Source organism: Trichosurus vulpecula, chromosome 8, assembly GCF_011100635.1.
Source record: "Trichosurus vulpecula isolate mTriVul1 chromosome 8, mTriVul1.pri, whole genome shotgun sequence".
Taxonomy (NCBI): domain Eukaryota; kingdom Metazoa; phylum Chordata; class Mammalia; order Diprotodontia; family Phalangeridae; genus Trichosurus; species Trichosurus vulpecula.
This window is the reverse complement of record NC_050580.1, coordinates 74732111-74758269: the sequence shown is the minus strand read 5'-3', so window position 1 is coordinate 74758269 and position 26159 is coordinate 74732111. Positions and strand designations below refer to the sequence as shown.

The window sequence follows — 26159 nt, the reverse complement described above, 5'->3', positions numbered from 1 at the left end:
CTGTCGCTCTCCAGGGCACCACTATCCTTCCTGGGCACTCATGTTGGCAAACTTTGGAGTCACCCTCAACTCTTCCCTTTCCCTACCTACCATATTCAATCAGCTGACAAATATTACTGATTCTACCTCAACAACATCTCTTACACATCCCCTTCTCACCATTTAGTTCAAGCCCTCATCACCTCTTTCAATAGCTTCATAATTGGTCTCTGTGTCTCTAATCTCCCACCTCTCATCCATCCTCCATACAGTTGCCTGACTGATATTCCTAAAGCACAAGTCTGGCTTGGTTACTTCAGTCAACAAACATTTATTAAGTGCCTACCATGAACTAGTACTGTGCTAAGCCCATCACTGCTCAAGAAGCTTTCATACCTCCCTATCGCCTTCAAGACAAAATACAAAAACAAAAACAAAAACAAAAACAAAAAAAAATCCTTTGCCCTTTAAACCTCAACATGTTCTGGCTACAGCCTGTCTCTCCAGACTGATAACTGTATCACACCTCTTCTCACACTCTATGTTCTAACCAAAGTGACCTACTTCCTGCTCTCTTTCCATGACATTGCAAAAGTGGTTCCCCATGTCAAGAATATACTCTCTCCTCAACTGCTCCTTAGAATCCTTAGTCTCTTTCAAACCAGTAGTGTTTGATACTGTTGAGCACTCAGTCCTTCTCAGTCCTCCCTGGGTTTTGTTACATTGCTGTCTCCTGATTCTCCTCTGGCCTGATGGCTCATTCTCATGCTCCTTTGCTGAATCATCATCTGTGTCCCACCCACTATTTGTGAGGGTAAGCCTGAAACTCAGTCTCTCCATGCCTCTCCTGCTTCATCTCTGTTTCATGGACTCTCTAGCTCCTTTCAAGGGGAAGCTTCAATATCCCCGCCTTCAAAAAGCCTTTCCTGATACTGCAAAAACAAAGTTGAAAGTTTTGTGGGAAATCTTACACAAAATTGTTATTTTCATATATTGCCCTCCCCTGAGTCACAGATGATAAGATGAAAACTGGACTTCAGAAGAGCAAAAATGCAAGACAGAAGTACAAATTTGAAGTGCGCAGCAAAAAATACAACCGAATACCCTGCAATGGCACTTTCCTCTGAGCTCTACAAAGTGAAGGCAAGTAGCCATCTCCCTGGACCCTGGAAGGAAAGGCATTTGAAGGAGTAAGGGGGCTGCCATAAATCATACCTCACAAGGAGAGCCCTGGAGACTCCAGGAACTTGCTGCTCTCTCCTGTCACTGACAGCTGTCCCCTCCATTTCCCCACCTCCCCCGCCAAAGAACCCTCAGCGCCAGCAGAGCCCTGAGGGCCCAGCAGAGAAGTCCAGGGACCAGGCAGCAGCTGCTTTTCTTTATGGGGGATTATTAATGCTCTGTTGCCACTTCCATATGGATGGCTGGGGAGGATTTAGGAGAGAAGAAAGGAAAGAGGAAAGAAAGAGGGGAGAGGATGGTTTTCCAACAATCCTACACCAAAGCTGCTCCCTGCCCAACTGCAGGAGGTCATGAAGGCACGTGTGCTCCCAGACGCACAGGAATCAGGACTTCTTTGAGAGTGGAAAGATGACTAGGAATTAGAGAATTCCTGACTCTTGTGTGATATAGTGACAACAGTGCCCAGAGAGGAAACTCTCTGTACCAATGTTCAATGATGTGCTGGAGCCAGCTGATACAGGATGGAGAGAACTAATTGTTAAATTTTCAGCATGAGCATTTATACATTGGAAATTGATTTAGTTTTGTTGATTGATCAGACTTAATAAGGTGATAGAGAAAATGCTAATAATGCAAGTTAAACTTAAAAGTATGTGGCCTAGCTACATTTCCCCCTCCCCCCAGAAAGCCAGTTGTTAAACATTTACCAGCACAACCCTGACTGATCCTATTGACTGTAACTTCTTGGTGGTGGGGACTATAACTTTTGATGCAGCCTGATGTAGTGGAAAGAATACTAGGTTTGAATCCAAAAGGTCTGACTTTAAATCAGGTAGGTCTGTGTAGCTGTGGGTAAACCACTTTCTCTCTCTGAACCTCAGTTTCCCCATCTGTAAAATAGAGATGAAAGGACTGGCAGAATCTATCAGAAGATTAGGAAGACCTGGTTCTAGTGACTCCTGTGTGACACAGTGACAAGTGCCAGAGACAACACTATAAATTGCAAAATAGCTGCACATGACCATTGGTACACGGAATTTCCTCACTGGGAGTTCCTCATACCAGTCAAATCACAGGTGAGGACCAAATTTTTAAAATTAGGGATAATAACATTTTGTACCATCTACAGGTAACTGTGAGGAAAATCGTTTTATAAACATCAGTTATTCTCTGATTTCTCGTCCTCTTTCCAGCCTCAGCTCACATTCTACATTCTTCCTTAAAGCTTTCCTGGTCTGCCAGCTCACATGAAAAACTCCTTCGCTCCCAGTGCCCTTGTTTTCTGAATTTACTTGATGTTTACCATATGCCTTTATATTTGTGCCTGTCTTTTTCCTCCTTTTAGAGTGTTAGCTCCTCTAGTGCAGGCCCCCTCTTAGATTTACAGTGGGCTTCAACTGCCTTCTCCCTCTGCCCCTTCGGCTCCCATTTTCCCCCATTGCTGAGTTCCTACATGACCCAGTTCCTACAGGAAACTCCATTTACGGAAGGGTCTAGACCAGTCATCCTTTATTTTCTGGACTTTGCTGTTTTGCCCTGAAAGTACCTTCTCCCCTCCCCCTTTTTAGTTCTTTTTTTTGTGTTGTCCTCACCCATCTAAATGTAATAGCCTTTAATTCAGGGAATTGTATTTCTTTATGTCTGTAGTTACATCATCTGTGCTTAGCACGGTGCCTGGCACATAAGTGATTAATAAATACTTGTTGATTTATACTTAATGATATCTCCTCATGCCCATCCAAACACCCCCCACCCCCACCACCACTGGCTTTTAACACTAATATTTTAACACCGCAGATGCCTAATAAATATACTTCAATATGTCTCCGGCGATCCCATCAGTGTGGGTACTCCCTCCCCTCCACTAGAACATATTTCATCTTTCGCCACTTTTCTACTTTTTTTTTTTAATAAAGAGGGGCGTGCCCAAAGGGTTCAAGGCCTTGCTTTGGCTTTTTCCATAAGTAACCCAGGTTTTCTGCCTGGAGCATTTTGCCAGGGCAGCACACACCCTTACGTATACTTGGTGGATGGCAGGGCACCACTGAGTAAACATTGCTTGATTAATTGATGATCGTCTTTATCCTTCCAGCAAAGGAGAAGCCCTGGCAGCTCAGAGACAGCCGGGTTTCCTCGCCCCGAGACCTGGAAGGTCCCAGCGGGTGGGCAGTTCCACCCGCAGCAGGTTCGCTGCAAACAGTCTGGGGAGTGACAGACCCCGCCCTGCTTCCCAGGCAATCAGGGAGTGCTGCTTTCCGGGTTTATCTGCGGGTGTAACTCCTTTGGGGATGCTGGAGTCCCACCGCCTGGGAAGGCCCAGAACTGGGTGATGGAGGGCCAGCAGGGAGGACGAGGACGAGGACCGAGCACGGATTGAGATCTTTTAGAGGAAGCACCGAGAGTCAGGGTGCGGGGTTTGTACTGAGTCCAGTCCGCACCGACCCTCTCCTGGAGCTGGGGGGCTCTGGCATTAGCTGGCTGCTGGGAGGGGAAGGGAGGGAGAGAGGAGGCTAGGGGGAGGGGGACCTGGAGGGAAGAGGGGAGGGGAAGGGGACAGTGATGGACAGGGAAAAGCGAGGCCAGGGAAAGAAGGGAAGGAGGCGGGGCGGGACTGCTGGAGAGGGGACTAAGGGGGCAGGGGGCAGCGGCGGGCACAGGACAGGGCAGGGCTCGCGGCCCCAGGCGAGAAGAGCGGGCAGGGGGCGGGGCCCCAGGTGAGGCAGCAGTGGGTGGCTCCAAGCCGGACTCCCCGCCCCCTCCTCCCCTCTTGCCCCTCTCCTCTCCTCTGCCCCCTCCTCTTCCCCTCCGCCCTCCGCTGTCGCCAGCCCGGCCAGGCCCAGCCCCACCTCCCAGCTCAGTCCCAGGAGGGCTGAGTTGCGGTGGCGGCGAGGCGGCGGGCGGCCCTGTCTGGGGCTCCAGGATTAGCTTCAGCCTCTCTTCTCCTCCACCCCCACATCCTCTCCATCCCCCTGCCCCCCGCTCCATCTTGCCTGGGCTGCAGCCTCCCGGGCACCTGTGGAGGAGCTACCGTCTCCGCCTCCCCGCCGGCTGCGAGGTAAGAGGCGAGGAGGGCAGGGGAAGAAAGGGACGACCTCGGCTTCCCTCAGCCGAGTCCGTGGGGATCGGGGGACCCTGGGGCTGATGTGGGACACCTGAGGGTCCTGCATTCCCAGTCCCCAGATCCCTCTCCATATCTGCGCGTCCCCGCCCTTGGCCCGGCGTTGGGGAGGGAGGGAGGGATGCTGTGGCCGGCTCTGGTACTGGCTCCTGACCCGGGTGGGGCGGGGGTGGGGGGGATGGAGATCCAGAGAAGAGGTTGCAAACCTCCACCACCACCCCAGCCCGCCGCTGCAGCTCGGCCCCACTCCTAAGGGTCAGGATTTAGGTTTAAGGGCGCAGGAGGGTGGATGATTGGAGAAGTTCTGGGTTTCCTCCTCTCCTTCCCTCCTTTCACCTATCCCCCACCCCCCTGCCGGCTTGGAGGGATGAGCTGTGTGTGCTCAGCCTGGGCTGGGAGGAGAGCATGTGTGCTGGAGTAACATCCCGGGGTGAACCCCTTGCCCAGAGCAGAGTTTCTCTGAGGCCTTGAAAGAACCGAATCTCTAGAGACCCGCTCTGTGCCAAGAGTGTAGATGTGCGGGTGCGTGTGTGTGTGCGTGCGCGCGCGCGGTGTTGTGTACAATATGTTTACATGCGTTTGCACATTGTGTGTAAAAGTGTGTGCCCTGATTTCTGTAGGTCTAGGTGCACACATGCCTTCGTGACCTCCTGCAGATGGGCAGGGAGCAGCTTTGATGTAGGATTGTTGGAAAACCATCCTCTCCCCTCTTTCTTTCCTCTCTTCTCTCCCAAATCCTCCCCAGCCATCCATATGGAAGTGGCAACAGAGCATTAATAATCCCCCATAAAGAAAAGCAGCTGCTGCCTGGTCTCTGGGCTTCTGTGCTGGGCCCTCAGGGCTCTGCTGGCGCTGAGGGTTCTTTGGGGGGGGGGGCGGGAGATGGGGAAATGGAGGGGACAGCTGTCAGTGACAGGAGAGAGCAGCAAGTTCCTGGAGTCTCCAGGGCTCTCCTCGTGAGCTGTGATTTGTGGCAGCCCCCTCATCCCCTCAAATGCCTTTCCTTCCAGGGAGATGGTTACTTGCCTTCACTTTGTAGAGCTCGGAGGAAAGTGCCATTGCAGGGTATTCGGTTGTATTTTTTGCTGTGCACTTCAAATTTGTACTTCTGTCTTGCATTTTTGCTGTTTTTGTGGCACAGTTTTCTCTGAAGTCCGGTTTTCATCTTATCATCTGTGACTCAGGGGAGGGTGATATATGAAAATAACACTTTTATGTAAGATTTCCCACAAAACTTTCAACTTCATGTTACTTTCATTTTTATAGTATCCGGAATCTGGGCACATCTGATGTGAGGTCAGGGACCCCATTCTTAGTTTCATGAATTACACTTTGGAGAATCAGGAATGTGTCCTTGGTGCATTATAATTTCCTAGGTCTTATCTTTCCTTTTGCAGATTGCTTCCTGCTGGGTAGAGGGTAGAGATTGCTACAATCTAAAGAGGATCCGAGGTATGTGTATATTATGTATATAGCTGGTCAGTGGAAGGCAATCAGGCTGAAGGCCGAGTAAGTAGCTTTTTAATTTGTGGAGACCACCCCCGTTCCTAATCTTCTCCCCAAAATTCACTCCTTTGGGTCTTTGAAACTCCTGCTCTAAACCTTGAATGAAGATTTAGTTTCCAAATGTGATGGCTGGGTAAAGCCCTGAGCAATGGGCCAGAAGGTTTGGCCAGCTTCTAGAATGGAGCACTGGATTTGGAGTTGGAAGGCCTGGGTTCTAGTCTCCTGCTCTGCCACTGTATAACTGAGGGGCTGAATCCATTAAGTGGGACTATGGGATTTAGATCTGCAAAGGATCTTAAAACTCATCCAATCCAATTTTCTCATTTTTCAGATGAGGAAATGTACATTGACTTGCCCAACATCACATGGATAGGAAGACCAGGATTCAGACCTGGACCTTCTGATTTTCAATTCAGCCATATTTCCACTACACAGGAAACAAGAGTTAGGGAGGAGTGCACATAGGATTTAGATACTGGCTACCTCTAAGATCCCTTACAGCGCTCACATTCTATGGCATTTTCCATGGAAAACTCTAAAAGGGACAAAGCAGGTAGAATAACTCCAGGATCTCTTGGTTTTGTACACAAACACACACACACACACACACACACACACACACACACACACACATACACACATTCTTTCTCCCTCCCTCTCTCTCTCTCTCTCTCTCTCTCTCTTTCTCTCTCTCTCTCTCTGCCTGCCCCCAGCACATCACATCCTGATGTATACATGTCACAGCCTGAAAAGGATTGAGAAAGAACTTTGCCAACTTGACGATGTATTGTCAAAGAGGTATCAGTATCACATCAGTGTATAAATAGGATTTCACTCCCCTAAAATAATCATTGAAATCTATTTTTTAAAAGACCAGTTTTGTGGCAGTTTAGGGGAGAGAAATATGGCTATTAGGCTATTTAATTTAGGGGTTAATTTGGCCCTATCTAAGGTAAGGTAAATGGATACAATTAGATGTCTATTTAAAATGACCAGGTGGGTCGAGGCTCTGCTGGAGTAACGAGATCAGGTGTTGCCTGGCTGGCGTGGGTATGGCTGCAACTCAGCAGAGATTTCATTCTTCCCCACCTGGGTGATCAGTACAAGGATTTTTTTTTCTTTCTGTCACTCCTAGGGGCTGGGATTTAATATTGGTTTTTGTTTGTTTTGATTTTTAAAGAAAGGCACAGTTTGTACAGCAGGGTCAGAGGACAGAGCAGGAAAGCCCGAGATTGCAGGCCTTGGGAAAATTGTGAACTCGGTTGGTCTTCAGCACCCTCTGCCTGACCCCACCTCCTTCCACTTCTTCCAGTTCCCATGACTCCCCATGGGTGCCTCCTCCCCTTCTTAGGGGAAATTGAGCTGATAAACTAATTCACTCTAATCCAGCCCAATCTGGCTAACATTTATTAAGCGCCTACTTTGTACAAGACTTTGGGCATATGAAGATTAAATGAAAAACAGTCCTTGACTAGGAACTTAACGCTGTATCCTAAGGTGTTAGCTATTAATATGGTCTGAAGACCCGCTGCCTCTCAGTGCAGCCCCAGTTTTATTTTAAGGATAGCTCAAATTATTAGGGAGAATTTTGTTTCCGCTCCTATCTGGCAAAAATATGCTTCCCTGTGAAATCATAGAATCGTCCCCCTAGAGCAGAAAGACGCCGCAGAGGCCATGAGGCCTACAGAGGTTCACTGATTTCCCCATAGCCACATAGGTGGTCAGCTTAAGTGGTGGGATTGGAAACTGGACTCTAAGGGGTTGGGGGGGGGGTCCTTCCTCTGTACCTTTTCCACCCATTGCTCCTAGTTTATAATAATAATTATAAGAGCCCACACAGCGAACATTTATATAGCCTTACTATGTATCAGGCACCGTGCTAAGTGCTTTACAATTCTGCTTTTGGGGGCCAATCAGAACAAGTTCAATTCAGAGCCACTCTGAAAGTTTATGTTAGGGAAACCTGTGCCCCGAACCTCATGGAGTCTTGCTGTTTGATTTTTTTGTGTTAGAGTTTATAGGGCTAGCCATAGTCACCTCATATGATAATTCCCCCCTTTTACATAGCACTTAGGGGTTTACTTGCTCCATAACAACCCTGTGAGGTAAGCAGGGCAAAAATTGTGATCCCCCCCTTTAAGGGTGAGGGACCACAATGTCAGAGAAATGATTTGTCTAAGAACATACAGCTGGGAAATGTCAGTGTCAGGACTTGAAACCAGGGCCTTCTGATTCTAAATCCTGTGCTGGCTGGTTCCACTCTTGTGTCCCTATGGTGGCCAAAATCCCTTAAAAAAGGGAGCAGAGGGTTAAGCAAAAGAAAACAGAATGAAGTCCTTGTTGGCAGAACTGAGATCCAGAGCTCAGATCCCCTTATCTAGAGGATAAGAGTAGTCTTTAATTTCCCAGAGGACCTTGGAAATATATTTTTGAAACATAAGTGCTGTGGTCTGCGGGGCAGCATTGATCAATTTATTCCCCACCCCACCCCCACCTTCTTTTTTTGGCACATTCAGCAACTGACTGCTCTGTAATGGTGTGGGTTCTTGCCATGCATTCTAATGGGGGTTTTCATTAAGTAGGTTGTTAAAAGCCTTGGAATTCTTCCAGCATCTCCTCTTTCTTTTCATTTGGGGAGTTCTAGAATGCAAGGGTGTAGAGTAATGCCTGTGGGGTTTGCAGGCTTTCAGCTTTCTGCTCCCAAATGGACCAGTTTTCATTTTACACTTGGGTGATATAAATAGAGCTCTGCCCAAGTTATTTTGGGGAAGGGTGAGGGAGCATTAAAAAAAAAAAGAAAGAAAAAGCTGACAGCCCTGTCCCTTGGCTGAGACCTTATTCCCTTGTCACTTTTATGGCTGGCTGACACATGATAGAAACTGAATGAGAATGGTCTAGGATACTGTATCACCAGTGAGCAGGGTCTGTTCTTCCTTTTTCAACTTTGCCAACAAGATAGATAGGACCCCGCTTCCTTTGAAAAATAAATATGGCTTGAGCCTTTTTACATTCATCGACAGATTGCTTTGTGGACTTGCAGTGATAATCTGCCTTGCCAGTTAGGCCACTAGAGCTGAATCTGAGTTAGTGGGTATTGACCTTGGAAACAAAGTCATGTTAATTGTGAATTAAGCTATTACATTCTTTAAAATACATATATATGCATATGTGTATATGTGCATACATATACATATATGTACCTATAATACATATGCATACACACATATGTACCGATAATACACACACATCTGTATCTATATGCATGTGTGTTTGTATGCCCACGTGCGTGTGTGTATATGTGTATGTGTGTGTGCGTGCCTGGTTTGGCACACACACAAAATTGTTAAAATGTGAGAATGCCAAGTAGAGAGTAATTGTGCATTATGGAATGAGGCTGTTGCTCTTAGATGGCTTTCACTGCATTTTCCACAGGCTCCTTGTCTTCTAGCTGAATTTGGATGGGCAGATGGTTTCCAGAGTAATGGTAGTAACTCATACTTCTATACCTTTTTTAAAGGTCTATGTGGCACTTTCCTCATAGCAGATTTTTAAGGTAAGTAGTCCATGTTTTATCATCCCTATTTTATAAATGATTGAGGCTGAGATTCAGAGACATAAGTGGCTTTCTTATGACACGGTATTAGAATTCATATTCAATCCTAACCTCAAGCCCACCGTTTTTATACAACTTCACACTGTCGAAGCTACCATATTGATTTGCCCTCATGATGACCAGCATCTACAGGAGGGGATTAACAAGTAAATTACTAAATAGTACTTCTATTTATGTTTCTATTTTCAAGGCTAATTGTTTAGTATCTTCTGTTTTATTTTCACTGGCTACCATGCCATGCCTGAAATCTCTTTCTCCTCATCTCCGTTCCTGGCTTCCTTCAAATCTCAGCTAAAATCCACTTCTTCAAGAAGCCCTTCCTGATTCCCCTTCATGCCAAGTGCCTTCTCTCTGTTGATTAGCTCCAATTTGTCCAGTATAGGTCTGGTTTGTATATAGTTGTTTGCCTGTAGTCTCCTCCATTGGACTGTGAGCTCTTCCAGAGCAGGGACTGTCTTTTGCCCTTCTTTGTAGCCTCATTGTTTAGCACTCTGCCTGGCATATTAAGACCCTTAATAAATGCTTGTTGACTACACTATAGGTATTGATTAATACATAAAAATGTTTATTGAATCTAGCTCCCCTGTGTAAATAGAGGAACTCACAGGGAAAATATAAATATACTTTCATTTACTAGCATCTAGAGTCAAGCCAGAAGATTATTCATTTAACTTTGGGAATAAAAATGTAACCATATTTCATAAATAGGCTGAACGTTTTTTTTTTCCTGATGTAAGATTTCAGTCTTAATCATGAGACTATAGGATTCAGAGCTGGAAGAGACCTTTAGAGGCCATCAAGGCTGACCCCCTTCGTTTTGCTGATGAGAGAACTGAGGCTGAGGTGGAACAGTTTGCCTAAGGTAACACAAATAGTACAGCTAGTATTCATGCTCTAGGTTTTTGACTCAGAATCCGGTGAGAAAGATTGCATTCATTGTAAGAGCAGGAAAAAAAAATGGATAGCACTGAGACCCACAGCCTGCAATAGCTGGGAAGACACAATTCCTGCTCTAGTCTAGTAAATTTTGACAATCCCTCCCACCCTCCACTCCTAGTTCCCATTTCCACTTTGTGGCTGTCTGTCTACCTTTGAATTGTCCAAGATATCTTTGTTTTAAGGATCTCTTCAACTTCTAGATTAGACTTCCGATCACCTCATTCTCCTTTTCCTATCAGTGATCCACATTGTGCTTAACTTAATCCTCTGACTCTCAGGTGGCCAGAGGGCCCTGCCTGATAGCTAAAACTCAGGGGTTAATCCACCCTGCACTCACAGCAGAAACCATCAGAGAGGTGGCTGGGTAATTTGGGGGATGGGTGCTTGAGGGGGAATAGATATCTGTATTAGAGCTGAATGGATGAGTTTGTGTGTCTTGATACCAGCAGTATAAGGAGAAATGACTTATTTGTTCCCAGGAAATACTAAGTGTAATTAATTGCCAAAGTAAAAATGGAAGACTTGGCCCTTTGAGGAGCACGTTGCCAAGAAGAGCTGGCTCAGCTGAATGGGACAGGGAGCCAAAGAAGCTTGGCCCAGAATCCCATTGAGACTAGATTGCGTATGTGTCCCAATGGATAGAGCCCAGGACTTGGAGTCAAGAAGCCCTGAGTTGGAATTCCTACATCAGGGACTTATTAGTTGTATGACCTTAGACAAGTCACTTAACCTCCCCATGCCTCAGTTTCCTCCTTTGTAAAATGGGTTAGGGTTCGTAAGAGCACCTACCTCACAGCAGAGAGGAGTTGTAGGAACCCTTTTCCACAAAGGAGCACTCTATAGCATGACTTCCACTCACACTCCAGAATCTTAACCCACAATTCTGAGTTTTAAATTGGGAAGCAGTAGGAAGAGTTAAAGTGGTATTAGTCCCTATTCTAGTTCAGTGAGGTTGGGTTGGGTTTTTTTCCACCCCAAACATTTCTACCCCCAAAGGATGATGGGAAAAGACATTTGTGGAAGGGGTCAGCCTTGTTGCCCATGTAAGGCCATCATCAGTTCAATTGAACAAACATTTACTAATGCCTACTATGTGTAAAGTGCTGTGCTTGGTGTAATCAATCAACAAATATTTATTGAGCCCTTATGATGTTTGTCATATGGGCAGAAGAGCTAGGGAAATACTCTGGGAAGAGACAACAAATCCAAGTGACTTTTTCCTCAACAAAAGGCAAAGATTCATTGCTTTGGGTTTTCCTACTGGACATATGAATAGTCCAGGAGCGACTGGGGCAAGCCAACAGATAGTCATTTCCCTTATTCCTGAACTTGGTCCACAGGATATTTCTGTAAAAACTGTAAAATTGTTCGAGGCACTATTATGGCTGCTACTTGAGGCTTCAAAGATGAGCAAAGCATGGTCCCTATTCTTAAGGGGCTCACCATTTGGGGAGGTAAGGCACAACCATGTAAAAAGTTAACAAACAAAAAGTTAAATAAGACAAGATAGTAACACTACCCATCTTACTTTTTTTTTGCCTCCCCCCCATCTCTCCCCAAGGATCAAGGGACCATGTCTTCTCTGGAGTTAATTGGACCAAATGGTGACAATGTGCTAATTCAGATAATCTCCCTAACCTCTTTTAGCTTTACAAATGCCTTGAATGATCTGTCCTACACTTAATACTTGGGACTGAGAGAAATATCAGGGCCCAAGGGACTCACTTGGCTTGATGTATTTAAATTCCCCAAAGAGATGGGCCCTTTGCAAATTCCCTGGGAAACAGAAACTAGCAGCTTATTTACTAAGGAAGGCTTTGTCTTCATGTTTTTGGAAAGAATGGGTAATATCTCTCTATTGTCCAATTACTTTACTTTTTGCCAGAACCTGTCTTCAAAGTTCTTTGCCTCTCCGGAATTAGTTGATCATTATCCATAAAATCATAGGTTCCTAATTTTATCAACACACCAACCAGTCTTAATTCCAAAGGACTCATGGTGAAACACATGCCATCCACTTCCAGATAGAGCTGATGGATTTAGAGAGCATACACACAGACACACACAGACACACACACACAGCTAATGTATGCATTTGTTTGCTTGACTCTACATATTTGTAATGGGTTTTGTTTTTCTTTCTCAGTGGATGGGGGAGGAGGAAGTGGAGGTGGGGAGAGAATTCAGAACTGAAAATAAAATTGAATTTTAAAAAATCATAAGTCCCTAGAATCAGAGTTCATCCAGGGTCACAAGTGTTTAGCAAGTGCTTACCATGTCTCTGGTACCAGGCAAAGAGCGATACCACAAAAGGCAAGAGCACAGTCTCTTCCCTCGAGGAGACTGTCCAATGAGGGAAACATGCAAATAGCTCTGTACATATAAGATATAGAGAGCAGATAAAAGGTAATCTCAGGGAAAGGACTAACAGTGGGGGGAACCAAGTTGCCCAGCCCTTCGCTCAAACATGAATCTCCTCTTTACCATCAACTGGCTATTTGGTTCAGGGGAAAGAACTTTGGCTCTGGAGTCAGAGGGTTTGAATCCTGCCTTGGATGCTCACTACCTGAGTGGCTTTGGGTAAGTCAGTTTACTTTCCTAGGCCTCTCTTTGCTCCTGAGTGGATTAGAGTAGATGGACTTTGAGGTTCCTTCCAGCTTGATCAAATGGTCATCAGGCTGCTACTTGAAGCATGGTTTGGGTTTTACCCTCAAGGCCCAAGGGGAGTAAGCTTCTCATTTCCACATGACAAGCCTTGAAATACTAAATACCTCTACCTTCTCTATTTTTAATTCAATTTAATTTTATGTCCGTCTGCATTCTTTGCCTTCCATCTCCTCCCACTCCCCCATTGAGAAAGCAAGAAAAACAAAACACCATTTAAAACATGTATAGCCAAGCAAAACAAATTTGGGATTTGACAAAGACAGAAGGTGACATATGAGCTGAAACTTGAAAGAAACTAAGGCATTCTAAGAGGCAGAAGGAAATGCATTCTGGGCATTGGATACAGGCTGGGACAAAGCAAGGAGGCTTTCCCCTCCTTAACTCCAGCTACCCTAGCATTCACCCTCTTAGCTTCTTTAGCTTCCTTCAAGATTCAACTCAAATCCCGCCTTCTGCAGAAGGTCTTTCCTGGTCCCCCCAGGCTGTTAGTGCCTTCCATCTGTTCTGTGTATCAAGTTATTTTCGTGTTTGTCTCCTCTCCCCTCTATTAGACCATTAGAATGTGAGATTTTTGAGGGAAAGGACTGTGGTTTTTTTTTCCCTTTCTTTGAACCCCTGGTGCTTAGCACAATGCCTGGCAAATGATCACTTAGTAAATGCTTATTTGCTGTATGACTGGACCACTGTCTAGCCAAGTCTCTCTTATTTTGTATTTGGGCATTTTATTTTTTAACTCAAGTATAAGACTTTAAATGAATACATTTAAAAATGTATCATTTTGATTTTGACCATCATACCAGCTCATGAATAACTTTTTGTCCATAAGATTCACCCCTAATTTGACCAGATGGTTTCTGAGATCCAACCCTATCATTTCACAGGGTAGAAAAGTAAGGCTGAGGAAGGTTAAGTGATTTATCCAGGGTCACACAGCAAGTGAGTGGCAGGGCCAAAACTAGAGCTCAGGTTCTCTACCCCTAATCCTCTTTTTACTTACTTAATGCTGATTCATTACATCTACTTTCTAAGCATGAATTTCTTTTCTTAGTGGAGCAAAAAGGACATTTATAGTGTAATTCTTGGGCAAAGATCCTTAACTTGGATTTTTTTTCAGGTCTCCATTATACTAATAGGCTTAAATACAATTAAGAAAGCAGTTCTAGCAAACTTCTCCCCCTATAAAACTTATAAATAAATTAAAAGCCATACTGACCAGTTGGTCAGAAATTCTAACACAGAGCTCAGATATAGGGCAAGAGGTAAAGCCGGCTGAATACCTTTGTGTAAATCCCAGCTATTAGCTAATCTCTTTAGATAAAAAAGTCATGGCACCTTGTCCTTTGGGACAGGGTGACTCCTAGAACTTTGATCTGGGATTCTCAAGACTTAGTATCAGTTCAGTTTAACAAATATCAACCTACAAGTATTCAGTTCCTGGTATATGCCAGGTAGTGTGCTGGGTGCTAGAAATACAAGTATAAAGAATGAAACTATTACCATTTGCCAAAGAGCTTACCTTCTAATGGGGAGACAAGAAGTGTTCATATGGGGGGAAGGGAGAAGAAGCATTTATAGTGCCTATGTGCCAAGTGCTGTGCTAATTGCTTTACAAATATTGTCTCATTTGATAAAAAATATATATATATATATATATCATAAGTACAAAGTGAAGAAATACAAATGTGTACAAAGGAAACACAAGGTAGTTTGGGAGGGAAGGTGGTAGCAACTGTGGGGATCAGGAAAGCCTTCCTTCAGAAAATGGTGCTTGAGCTGTGTTTCAAAGGAAGAAAGGGACATTATGAGGTGGAGGTAAGGAAGGAGTATGTTCCACGCTTGAGGGATGGACAGTAGAAAGATGGGAGGAGGAGTTCGTTTGAGCAACAGAGAAGGCCAAGTTGGCTGGATTGCAGATTTGTGCCTCTGATGCTTAGCACAGTATCTGGGGAAGGGAAGAAGTGTCCTTTGAAGCTGGAAAGGTAGGTTGGGGTCAGATCATATATGGCTTTAAAATCTAAACAGAGGAGTATATATTTTATCCTAGAGGCAATAGGGTACCACTGGAGTTGGTTGAATGGAGTCACATGGTCAGATCGGCACTTAAGGAAAACTATATTGACAGCAGTATATAAGAATCAGCTGTAATGGGGAGAGACTTGAGGCAAGGGAACCAATTAGGGGGCATTTGAAATAATTTAGGTGAGAGTGATGAGGGCCAGAACTAAGAAGACAGCTGTATGAGTAAAGAAAATGGATCAGACACGATCTGGCAACTGACTAGATACATAGGGTGAGAGAACGTGAGGACTGGAGAACAATGCTGAGGTTATGAACATGATGGACTGGAAGGATGGTGTTGTCACCAACAGAAAAAAGAAATTTGGAATGGGAGGGTTCGGAGGGAAAGATAATGCTTTTGGACATGGTGAGTTTAAGATGTTTCTAGGACATCCAGTTTGAAATGTCCAGTAAGCAATTGACAGTGTGGGTGTGTGTCAGATAACTACATACATCTAAGACATACAGTGTAAATGGAAGGCAGTCTCAAAGGGAAGGCACTGGGGGTGGGGGGGGTGGGGAGGAAAGGAGTCTAGGAAAGACTTGCTACAGAAAGTGGGAGTTTGAGCTGTCTGAAAGGAAGCCAGGGAAGCTTGGAGTAAGTCATCCAGTTCAAATGAACAGGGTGTTGTGAGGAATGGCAGAGTGCATGGAGGGAGTAAGGTGTAAGGAACCTGGAAAGGTAGGAAGGGGTAAAGATGTAAAGGGCTTTAAATGCCAACAGAGGATTTGACAGTTGATCCTGGAAGTAACTAGAGCTAAACTAGTGAGGCACTAGAATTTATCGAGTTGGGGAAGGGGGCCGTGGGTGACATGGTCAGACTTTAGGAAAATCATTTTTTCAGCTTAGTGGAGGATGGACTAAGGTGGGTGACAAACTTGAGGTCAGAAAACAAGGCTAGAATTCCATACGAGAAGTAATATGAGGCTGCACCAGAGTGGTAACTGTGTGAGCTGAGAGATGCTGTGAAGGTAGAAACCAGATTTGATGATACAGAATGGATATGTGGGGTAGGTGGGAAGGAGAAGTGGAGGGTCACAGAGAGGTTACCAGCCTGGTGACTGGGAGGGATGGGGGTACCCTCAAGAGTAATGGGAAAGTTGGGAAATTGAGGATTGGGAGGAGGGGAGTTTGGCTTGGACTTCTTAGGTTCAAGATGCCTCCGGAACATTCAATCTGTGAGATCCCAATGTGACAGCATTCTGATGGTTCTTTTATGATTGCGTTTAAACATCTCTTTTTACTAGTTTACTCATTCTTGTATGGCTCTTAAAAAAGTGTTGTTACCTCCCAAGGCTCAGTCCTTAGTTCCTATCTCTAAATCCTCCTCTGACCATCTCATCCATTTCTATGGTTTCATTTATCATCTCTTGCTTCTATCTCTTGCTGGTGGAATAAATGTTGAATTTGCATTTTAAAGCTTTAAAATATACCATTTTATGCCCTGTGGCCCTAGTCCTACACTTTCAGTTCTCTAATGGATACCTCCATCTTGAAGTCCTTCCAACACCTTAAATTCAGCAAATTGAAGGGGTCCTTTCCAGCTAAGCCATGGACCCTGTGTATAAAACTGAGCTCCTCTTCCTTCTGCCCTTTCCCACCAAATCCTAATTTGTTCCTTCTAACTTTTCTCTTTCTGTCAGTGGTACATCCTACCATCTTCTTTCCAATCACATTCCCTATTTCCTTCTGGCTGGATGCATCTAGGTGTTCTCTGTCTAAATCTAATTCTTCTATCTGCCCTAATAATGGTAAAGTTCTTAGGAGTTACAATTATCATCTTCCCATGTAGGAATTGAAACAGTTTAACCTTATTGAAACCCTTTTGATTTCTCTTTCCTGTTTTATCTTTTTATGCTTCTCTTGAGTTTTGTACTTGGAAGTCAGATTTTCTGTTGGGCTGTGGTCTTTTCATCAGGAATGCTTCCAAGTCCTCTATCTGATTAAATATCCATTTTTTTTCTCCTGAAGGATTATATTCAGTTTTGCTGGATAGATGGTTCTTGGTTGTAATCCTGGCTCCTTTGCCCCCTGGAATATCATATTCTAAAGCCTCTGGTCCTTTAATATAGAAGCTGCTAAATCTTGTGTTATCTTGACTGTGGCTCCACAGTTTTTGAAATATTTCTTCCCAGCTCCTTGCAATATTTTCTTCTTGACCTGGGAACTTAGGAATTTGACTATATGTTCCTGGGAGTTTGCATTTTGGGATCTCTTTCAGGAGGTGATCAGTGGATTCTTTCAATTTCTATTTTATCCTCTGGTTCTAGGACATCAGGACAGGTTTCTTTGACAGTTTCTTCAAATATAATGCCTAGGCTTTTTTTTTTAATCACAGCTTTCAGGTAGTACAATAATTTCTAAATTCTCTCTCCTTGATCCATTTTCCAGATCAGTTGTTTTTCTAATGAGTTAGTTCACATATTCTATTTTTTTTCATTCTTTTGATTTTGTTTTATGGTTTTTTAATGTCTCATGGAATCATCAGCTTCCACTTGCCCAATTCTACTTTTTAAGGAGTTACTTTCTTCAGTGAAATTTTGTACCTCTTTTTCCATTTGACTGATGGTACTTTTTAAGGAGTTCTGTAGGTGTTATTTTCTCCTTTTTCAACCTTTTGACTCTTTTCTTCATGATTTTCTTGTATTGCTCTCATTTCTTTTCCCAACTTTTCCTCTACCTATTTAATTTTTAAAATCCTTTTTGAGCTTTTTCAGTAATTCTTTCTTTGGGTATGAGACCAATTCACAGCTTTCTTTAAGGCTTTGTATATAGCTATTTTCATCTTGTCTTCTGGGTTTATGCTTTGAATTTCCCTCGCCACAGTAATTTTCTATGGTCAGGTTTGTTGTTGTTGTTGTTGGGTTTTTTTTTGTCACTTGCTCATTTTTCTAGCCTATTTCTTGACTTAATTTTATGCTAAAGTTATGCTCCCAGAGTGGAGGAGGCACTATCCCAAGCTTCAGGTTTTTTTGTGTGGCTGTTTTCAGAGCTAGTTCTAGGGATCTATAAGTTTTCAGTACTTCTAAGATGGTATGATCTAAGGAGAGGTGTGGTCACTGCTCTCTTGGCCAGTGCTGTGGTCTGTGAGCATTCTGTTCTGCCCTGGCACTGTGATGAGGGTTCCTGCTCCCACTGTGGTCACAAGCTCTGGTATGCTATTGTTCTTCCTTGCCCTGGAACTGCAACACAGAACTAAGTATGGGGAGTGCAACAGAGTCCTTCTCCCAGTGCCCTCAAAGGGTCCTCTGTAATCTCCTTCTGACTAGTTGTCCAACCCCCTTACTGTATGTGGGCTGAGAGCTCCAGCCAATTCAGTTGCCCCCAAGGCATACTGCTGGCTTGTCATGTGGATACCTGTGCTAGACTGGGCTCCATTTTCATCCCAGTGAGACAAATCTTTCCTGCCAGCCTTCTAAGTTGTCTTGGGCTAGAAAATTGTTTCAACCTGTCCTTTTGTTGGTTCTGCATTCGTTTCAAGGTGTTATTTTAAAGTAGTTTACATGGGAATTTAGGAGAGCTCAGGTGAGTCCCTGCCTTTATTCCACCATCTTGGTCCTACCTGCCCCCCCCCACCTCCACCCTCCAGTCTTTGCTTTCTTATGTGTCCTCCTTTCTTTCCTACTTAAAACTATCACAGGCCCTTTTTACCTCTCTGTTGTGATAGCTTCCATCCATCTTTTACTTTTATGGTCTTCCTATCTATCCTTTACCCATATGAACAATAGACTGCTTGGACAGGGCCATTCTTCAGCCCAGAAATCTTTAGTGGCTCACCCTTGTTTACTAAATAAAGCATAGACTACTTATCTTGGCATTTCACACACTCTATGGGCTTCCCTCCTGCTACTTGTCTTCACATATTCTACATTCTTGCCAGACAGGATTATTCACCATTTGTTTCTTGTCTGCCCTCCCTAATCTCTGCCATTGCTTATGCCTAAAATGGTCTTCCCTCTCCCCAGAAATCTCTTCTTTCTTTCAAGTTGCCACCTCCTTCACATGGCCTTGAGCCCTGGTCCTGTAACTGGAAGTGATTTATTCATTCTCAAATGTCTCGTAGCATTTTTGTTTAGATTTTGTCTAGATTTCTCTTTATAATTATCATGGTCTTCTTTGTATTATTGTTTGTGTAGATGTTCTATTCTCTTCTGTTAGGTTGTATAGTACATGCTCTGAGAGCATGTACTATAAATTATTTCATCATTATATCCCAATTCAATGTGCTTCACATAATTCATGCTTCATAAATGCTTCTTGAATTTTTAAAAAGCACTTTGTAAACAGCAAAACTTTTTTTTTTTTTGGCCAACAAGAGCTTCCTAAGTTGTATGTATTTGAATACCTGTGAAAGGTAGGTGGGTAACGATATTAGAGGAATGATGGACATTTTCCAAGTTCTTAACACTCCCAAGCAGTTTGGCCAGTAATCAGGCAAGCAGAAATGGAGCCAGGTGGATTTGAAAGCAGCCATTTCTGGGAGCAGATGTGACCCAGTAGTCATAGCATCAGACAGCAAAGTAAGCCACAGGTACATTTGGCAGCCCCTGTCTTTTATCACTGACTACCCCTAGCTCCAGTCCCTGAAAACCTGGCAGAAGTGTCTGGTTTAAAAAACAAAAGTGGGAGGAGGCAGAACCCTAGTGAAGGGTGTGGATTTGCTTGCTCCATTAAGTAGAACATCAAATAGGTTACTATCTTTCATCACAAGTCAATCATTTTGTTGGAGATAAATTAGTTTCAGCTAAATCAGTTCTGTGAAATGAGTGAATTTCAATTCAGCAAACACGTGTTAAGCAGCTATTCTGTGCCCTGGCATGGAGCCAGGTCTGGTGATACGAAGACAAAAAAAAAAAAACCCAAAAAACCAGTCTCTACCTTCAAGGGGCTTTGGTTCCTACTGGCGACAAGAAAATACAAACTATATTCCAAGGTATACAAAGTAAAGTTTCAGGAAGGAGAGAGATCACTAACTACCTGGGAATTAGGAAAGACCTCATGGCCTAAGTGTCCCCTCAACTGTTTCTTGAAGGAAGCTAGAGACAGAGGGAAAAGCATCCTGCATTCAGTGAATTCCACATCATTCTAATCCCTTTTCTGTTTGCCTAACAATTCTGAGCACACTCATACTCCACGTGTCAGGATGTGTTTGGTTTTGTTTGCTTTGAGAACATCTTAGTAACTATCAGAAGCAGTAATTTTATTGATTTCTCAGCCTGACTTAGGTTACAGAGGAAGCTCTCTGTTGCCCAGGTTGTCCGCAGCAATCTAGTCCGAAGACTATAGCTGGTTTGAGTATATAAACTTTAGAAAGTGGTCAGAGGGTTCTTAGAAGCCTACAGATATGCATTGGGCACTACCAGATCCATTGCAGTATACCAAATTTGGGGGGCAGGTGGGAAGTTATAAATAGACTAGGGAGAAAAGGAATCTTACAGTTCAAATGGGAAGATATGAGGAGCCAAACTTGTATGTTGAAAGTAGATATATACTTTTTTTTTTTGCAGGGAATTGTAAAGCATTTCAGCTCCCACCTTGTGCCTTTGAACAAGCTTGTCGCCATCCCTGGAATGCTTTCCCTCCTTATCTCCACCTCTTAGAATCCCTACCTCCCTTCAGAGCTCAGCCTCATCGAGTGGAATCTGCCTTCCTGATGCCCCCAGATTCTAGTACTTAGCTGTTCCTGGCACACTTAATAAATGTTGATTGATAGAATCTTCCTCCTCTTACAATTCCCTTGTACTCACTTTGAAAATACTTTGTATTCTTTTATATGTGTATACATTGTTTCCCTTGATAGAATATAAACTCTATTAGGGAAGCTTCTTTCCTTCCTTCTTTCCCCCCCACCTCCCTCCCTCCTTCCTTCTCTCTTTTTTTCTCTGTCTCCCTCCCTCCCTTTCTCCATCTCTCTCTTTCTGTTTCTTTTTTTTTTGTATCCCCACAGCCCAACACAGGACATGGCATATTGTACCTACTTAGTAAATGCTTGTTGGTTAATACATCGCTGATTTACTAAAGGGAACTATGGTCGTGGGCCTGGACTTTCTGTTGGGTGAAATCTGTTCGCTTTAAACTCTGAATCCTAATTCCTTAACCTTGACTTTCTTACTTTGTGGATCTTTATGTTTCTTGGCTCATTCTTCCCTCATTTTTTCTCCCTCCCAGGCTGAGCTGCTCTCTCTTTCTCTCATGTTTACAGAAGACAATCTGAAGTTTCCCTGAGCTGTTTCTGCCTCAATAAGTGAAAAGATGAGACCAAAAGGGAGAACCTAGGTGACCTGTGCATTTTTAAAAAAATCCCAGAAGGTAAGTAGGTAGATCTTGTTTGCATGGGCAATGCTTTGGAGGAGGGCAATTGATCCTATACCCACTCACCAATGGCTCAAAAATGGGGTTGAGATGGTTGGCTTCTAGAAGGCAGGAACCATGTCCATGTAGAGTGTCTCATTTTCCAGAGTCCATCCTTGCTCAACGGGAATGAAAATCATTAGACTCTCCCACCTAAAGGTGCTGGAAGAGAATCCTAAAACTTTGTTAGATAAAGCCCAACAGTTGACAAGCCCACACCCACTTTTAACCAACTTATCCTTTGCAAAGCTGGTGTCATGTTTTTTTTTGAGGGGGAGGACAGTGATGAAATCTCCTTTAGGGCAGGTCTCAAAAGAACACCCTGTTACCTTCTTCATCCCCAACCATTCCCCCCCCGAGAATTCTGAGAGGGAATGAGAACAGATTCAGGGAATAGAAAGAACCAATGGAATCCAAGAGAGAGGTCTATCATGGCAAACTAAGCAAGACCTTCCATACCCGTTGTTAGGTCTAAGGGATTATTTGAATTTGAGTATGTGATTCTTACTTCTGTGAAAGTACTTTCACACATCCATCTCATTTCAAGCTCATAACTTTGCAAGGCCCATGGGAAGATCATCATTACCTCCATTATGCAGACAAGAAAATTGAGGGTCACGGACTTGCATGAGTCCTCATATTGATTGAGTTAGGACTAAAACTCAGGTCTCTTGATTCAGTCCAGTGCTATTTCCACCATGCCAGCCTAACTCCCTCCAGTGAGGAGTCACTGAAATCCGAGTTACAAGGGCTGATTGGTAAGCAAAGGAACACCCAAGATTCAAGAGTAGCTGTTGCATGCCCTCCTGTTCTGCCATCCTCCAGGTCTGTGAAATAATTTTGTTTGTTCTTTACAGTAAACTGGTGAGATTGGCAGGGTGTTGATTATTACTTCTATTTTGCATATATGGAAACTGAGGTTCAGGTTACGTGAATTACCTAAAGTGGGCCAGAACTAGGCATAAAGCCCAGATCTTTTGAATCCTGGTGGTCTTTCCATTACACCTCATGACCTCCCTTCATTAATCTCCCCGGCCAAATGGTGGGCTCCTGGAGGTCAGAAAATATCTTAGACTTCTTTGTATCCTCCAAGGAGCTTATCATATTAGGCATTTAATATAGACTTGATGAATTTAATTAAATTGAATTTCTGGATTGGTGAACCTGAATCATGCTCATTTACTTTCTGCCAGGGCCCTAAAAGTGCTCTCTTCTTCCTGTAGGGAAGCCTCTATTGGCCATGGCCACCAGCGACTCTCACCCAGAGTGCCGCCCAGCCTCAACTCTCCACGGTCAGCCCCTCTCCAAGAGCTCCTCCAGCCTACTGGGTGATAGACCAGGCAATGGGCAGGAGCTCCGGAAGAGTGTCAGTAGCACAGTCTGCCAGAGTCCTGCTGGGGAGGGTGATCCAAGCCAGCTGGCTGGAGAGAGCAGTGTTGGGGCCACAGTGGAAAGAGAAGTGGAGAATACATTGAGAGCAGGGAGCCACGTCTTGAGCCCAGACCAAGCCCCCTGCCCCTGGCAAGGGAAGAGCTCAGTCTTCCGCTCCAAGAGCAGCACTGTTGGAAATGTGTACTCCATGGGAGAGAGTGAATTGTCACCTTCAAGCTTGGGGGTACCAGGGGTCGCAGTGCAACGAAGCCACTCTGACTTAGCCTCAGGCTGCAGGCATCTCAGCCTCAATGTTCCCATGGAAGCTAGTGTTAGCTGTTCTGCCCTGGGCTCCTCATCAGATGGAAGAAACAACCTCATTCCAAGGAATGTGTTCATGCAGAGGCCTGGCCTAGGGCCTCATGACAATGCGGACCCAGGCAACCAGCCTCCTTTCCCTGACCCTCAAGGTTCAATTGACAATGTAGGAGGTGATCTGGTCCCACAGGATGCTAGGATTGGTGGAGATTCAGTAGTTACCTTACCTGCCACTGTGGTAGAGGTCCAGATCCCTGGAGACAGCTGTGGGAGTGACTCAATTCAAGATCCAGGTGGAAGGACCCAAGGTAGCATTCCTCCATGCTCTGGGCCCATGGTTCCTGGGCACATACATATCACCTCTTCTCCCTACTGTGCTAGACAAGCAGAAACTTCTGTGAGGACAAGTGATACCCAGTCTGCCTACTGCCACCCCCTGCCTATCCCAGCTCTCCAGGTTGGCCCTGGGATGCTGTGCCCCATGAATGAAATGGGTGTCCCTGGTTGCTGCCATGTCCTATCCACATCAGAGATTCTGACGTTTCCCAAGCTGGTATCATCTGTGAGTGAATCTGGCCTCCATAACCAGCACTTGGTTAGATACCGCAGACTGGCGGATGAGGCCCCGGTTTGCATTCATTGTTATGCTCCAAACCAGTGCCCACAGCAGGAATCTACAGCAGGTCCTACACTCCTAGTAAGCCAACTAGCTACAGACCCTATCACCAAGACCAAAGATGTGTCAACCATGACCTCCACTGGTGACTTGGCATTGGGGCCATTGGCCTCTCTGCATTGTAAGGATGCTGAGGTACAAACAGCTCCATCGACAGCCTGCAAGGCTGTGGCCACGAGTCCCTCCCCGCTCAAAGACCAGGTGCCCCCTCATGTGTTCCCAGAGGTGAACTTGGAGGTCAGCAGAGAGGAGCCTAAGTCCCCAGTGAGAGAGGTCAGGTGGGATGAAGAGGGAATGACCTGGGAGGTATATGGAGCTTCGGTTGATCCAGAGGTTCTGGGCCTGGCCATCCAGAAACATCTGGAGATTCAGATTGAGCAGTTCCAGACGGTTCCCTCAAAAGAGGGCACCCAGTCTGGTGGTGAGGAGGCCCTGACTAAGGAGGGGAAAAGAAGGCCCTTTCGAACCATGATCCAGTCCCTGAGACGTCCTAGCTGCTGTGTCCATTCGAGTACTGCAGTGGAATAATGAAGATGCCCTTTCGTTTCTACCCTGGGACTTTCTGGGAAAGGCTGGTTCCCTCTACTATAGAAGATGCATTATTCAGGAAAAAAAAATCATTGCAAAGCCCTCTGGGATTGGGATGCCAGCTGTATGGATAAGAAATGTTTGAAGCAGTCACTTAATTAGCAACACTCCCAGTAGACCCAAGTGGGAGGAAATGGAAAAGAGGTGGAAATTGTCAGTTGACTGCCATTGAAAAATCTCTGCCTGTTGACTCATCACCCATCTCTGCCTTCCTGTGCTGGAGCAAGACTCCAGCTCATCTATTAAGGTGCCATAAGCACTGAGGAGTGTTTCTGGGTTTTTAAAGGGAGGAATCTATTTACTGCATCTCTTCTTACTAGGGACTAACTTTCAAAGTTTACCTTCGAAGCGCTTTTTGTTTTTCAGTGTTACATTGGTTAACCTCATTTCAGACCTAATGCTGTAGTCTTATGAAACCTCAATACCAAATGTGAGCCCTCCCCATGTCCTCCCTCCACCTGATAGTGATTGCCTTTCCGTCATTGCTCAGTTAATGAATGACTAAGTTGCTCGGGGACTTCTGTTAGGTCTGAGTTATTTCTTCACTGCAGGTAGAATGGACTGTTTCCAAAGGAAAGGCCTGCTTCAGAAAACGTTTAATTGCAATATATGTGCCCTGTGCCTGGGGCTAGCTTCATGAACAGGCAGGACAGTTAGTGATGTCTGATTTCAGAGGCATCAGTAAATCACATGGTTTGGTTTCAGGGACACCAAGAAAGGACCTCTGCCGCCACAATATTTGTCAAGCTGCCTGAAATTCCATGATTAGAGCATCATCCCTTTAGTTTAAGGCTTTCTGGCATCTGTTAAACTGCGAATGCCCCCTGGAGAAGGGGTGTCACATATTAAGCCTTGTGTGACTGCACACACCTTGGTATCAATAAGTTTGTCAGCTCCTTTTCTGAGAACAAGTTTGATGGGAAAGGGAGAGAGACAAAGGTGCTGGGGTGCTTAGAAAGTCCCACCTTTCATCAGTGTGACCACATTGTCATGATTTTAGAAAATTATAGCGTATAAATGCAGCTTACATTCAGGGGAGGAGCCCTTCTCTTTATCCTCCCAAGTTCAAGGATGTGGGGTGTCATCCTGTCACTTTTGGAGTTCCCCACAGAAACTCAGCCAGTAGCCCAGGCTCTTGCATAGCGAACTGCAAGACACCCAGCTGTTGCCTTTTTAATGATGACGAGAGTGCCAGTGAGGTTGGTTGTTTTGGGTTTTTTTTTTTTTGACATTGCATGGCCCACGTTAATGAATGTGGGACAGGATCTGGTCCCATGTAACATGCTCACAAGAGGAGCTTCAGGGTCAGCACATGTGTTGTAAAGCATCTCCAATGATCCTGGCACATGAGTGGATTGTCATGTTTTCAAGCGGGCCCACGAGGCCTTTCTGGATCTTCCCTGTGGATCATGGAATACGGATGGATGCCAGTATCTGCCTGCATTCTCGTCATTTTTAAACCAGGAAAATTGGATCTAGTGGAGAAACTAATGCTAACATTTCCCTTTGTTTGGGGGAAAGATCTGAGCCTGAGCCTTGGGTTCTCCTGGTTGCTCTTGACATTTTTTTTTAAAGAAAGAAAGAAACCACCATAGTATTCTGGTACCAAAGTGAACCCAATCTGTGTCCTTTTTGCACTGGCCCATGCTGCTTAGCGCCTTAGTTTCGAGGTGTGTGTGTGTGTGTGTGTGTGTGCACGCGCATAAGCGTATGCATCGTGTTTGTTTTCATTCCAAAAATGAAATGTTAATGAAAGGGCTAATACCACCCAGTGATACAAAATGTGCTCATG

At 44.6% G+C, this 26159-nt stretch overlaps 1 protein-coding gene across 1 annotated transcript; it reads left to right on the top strand.

Moving 5' to 3' along the window:
* Nucleotides 1-21327: 21327 nt before the first annotated feature.
* On the top strand, nt 21328-24685 carry GPRIN2 (G protein regulated inducer of neurite outgrowth 2). Its single transcript, XM_036736061.1, has 2 exons — nt 21328-21372; nt 22638-24685. Exon 2 carries the CDS (start codon nt 22655-22657, stop codon nt 24305-24307), a length of 1653 nt encoding a protein of 550 aa, XP_036591956.1. The 5' UTR covers nt 21328-21372; nt 22638-22654; the 3' UTR covers nt 24308-24685.
* Nucleotides 24686-26159: the final 1474 nt, after the last annotated feature.

Bases quoted from the DNA above. Each gene is read 5' to 3' on its own strand.
- GPRIN2 (XM_036736061.1), top strand. From the start codon at position 22,655: ATGGCCACCAGCGACTCTCACCCAGAGTGCCGCCCAGCCTCAACTCTC.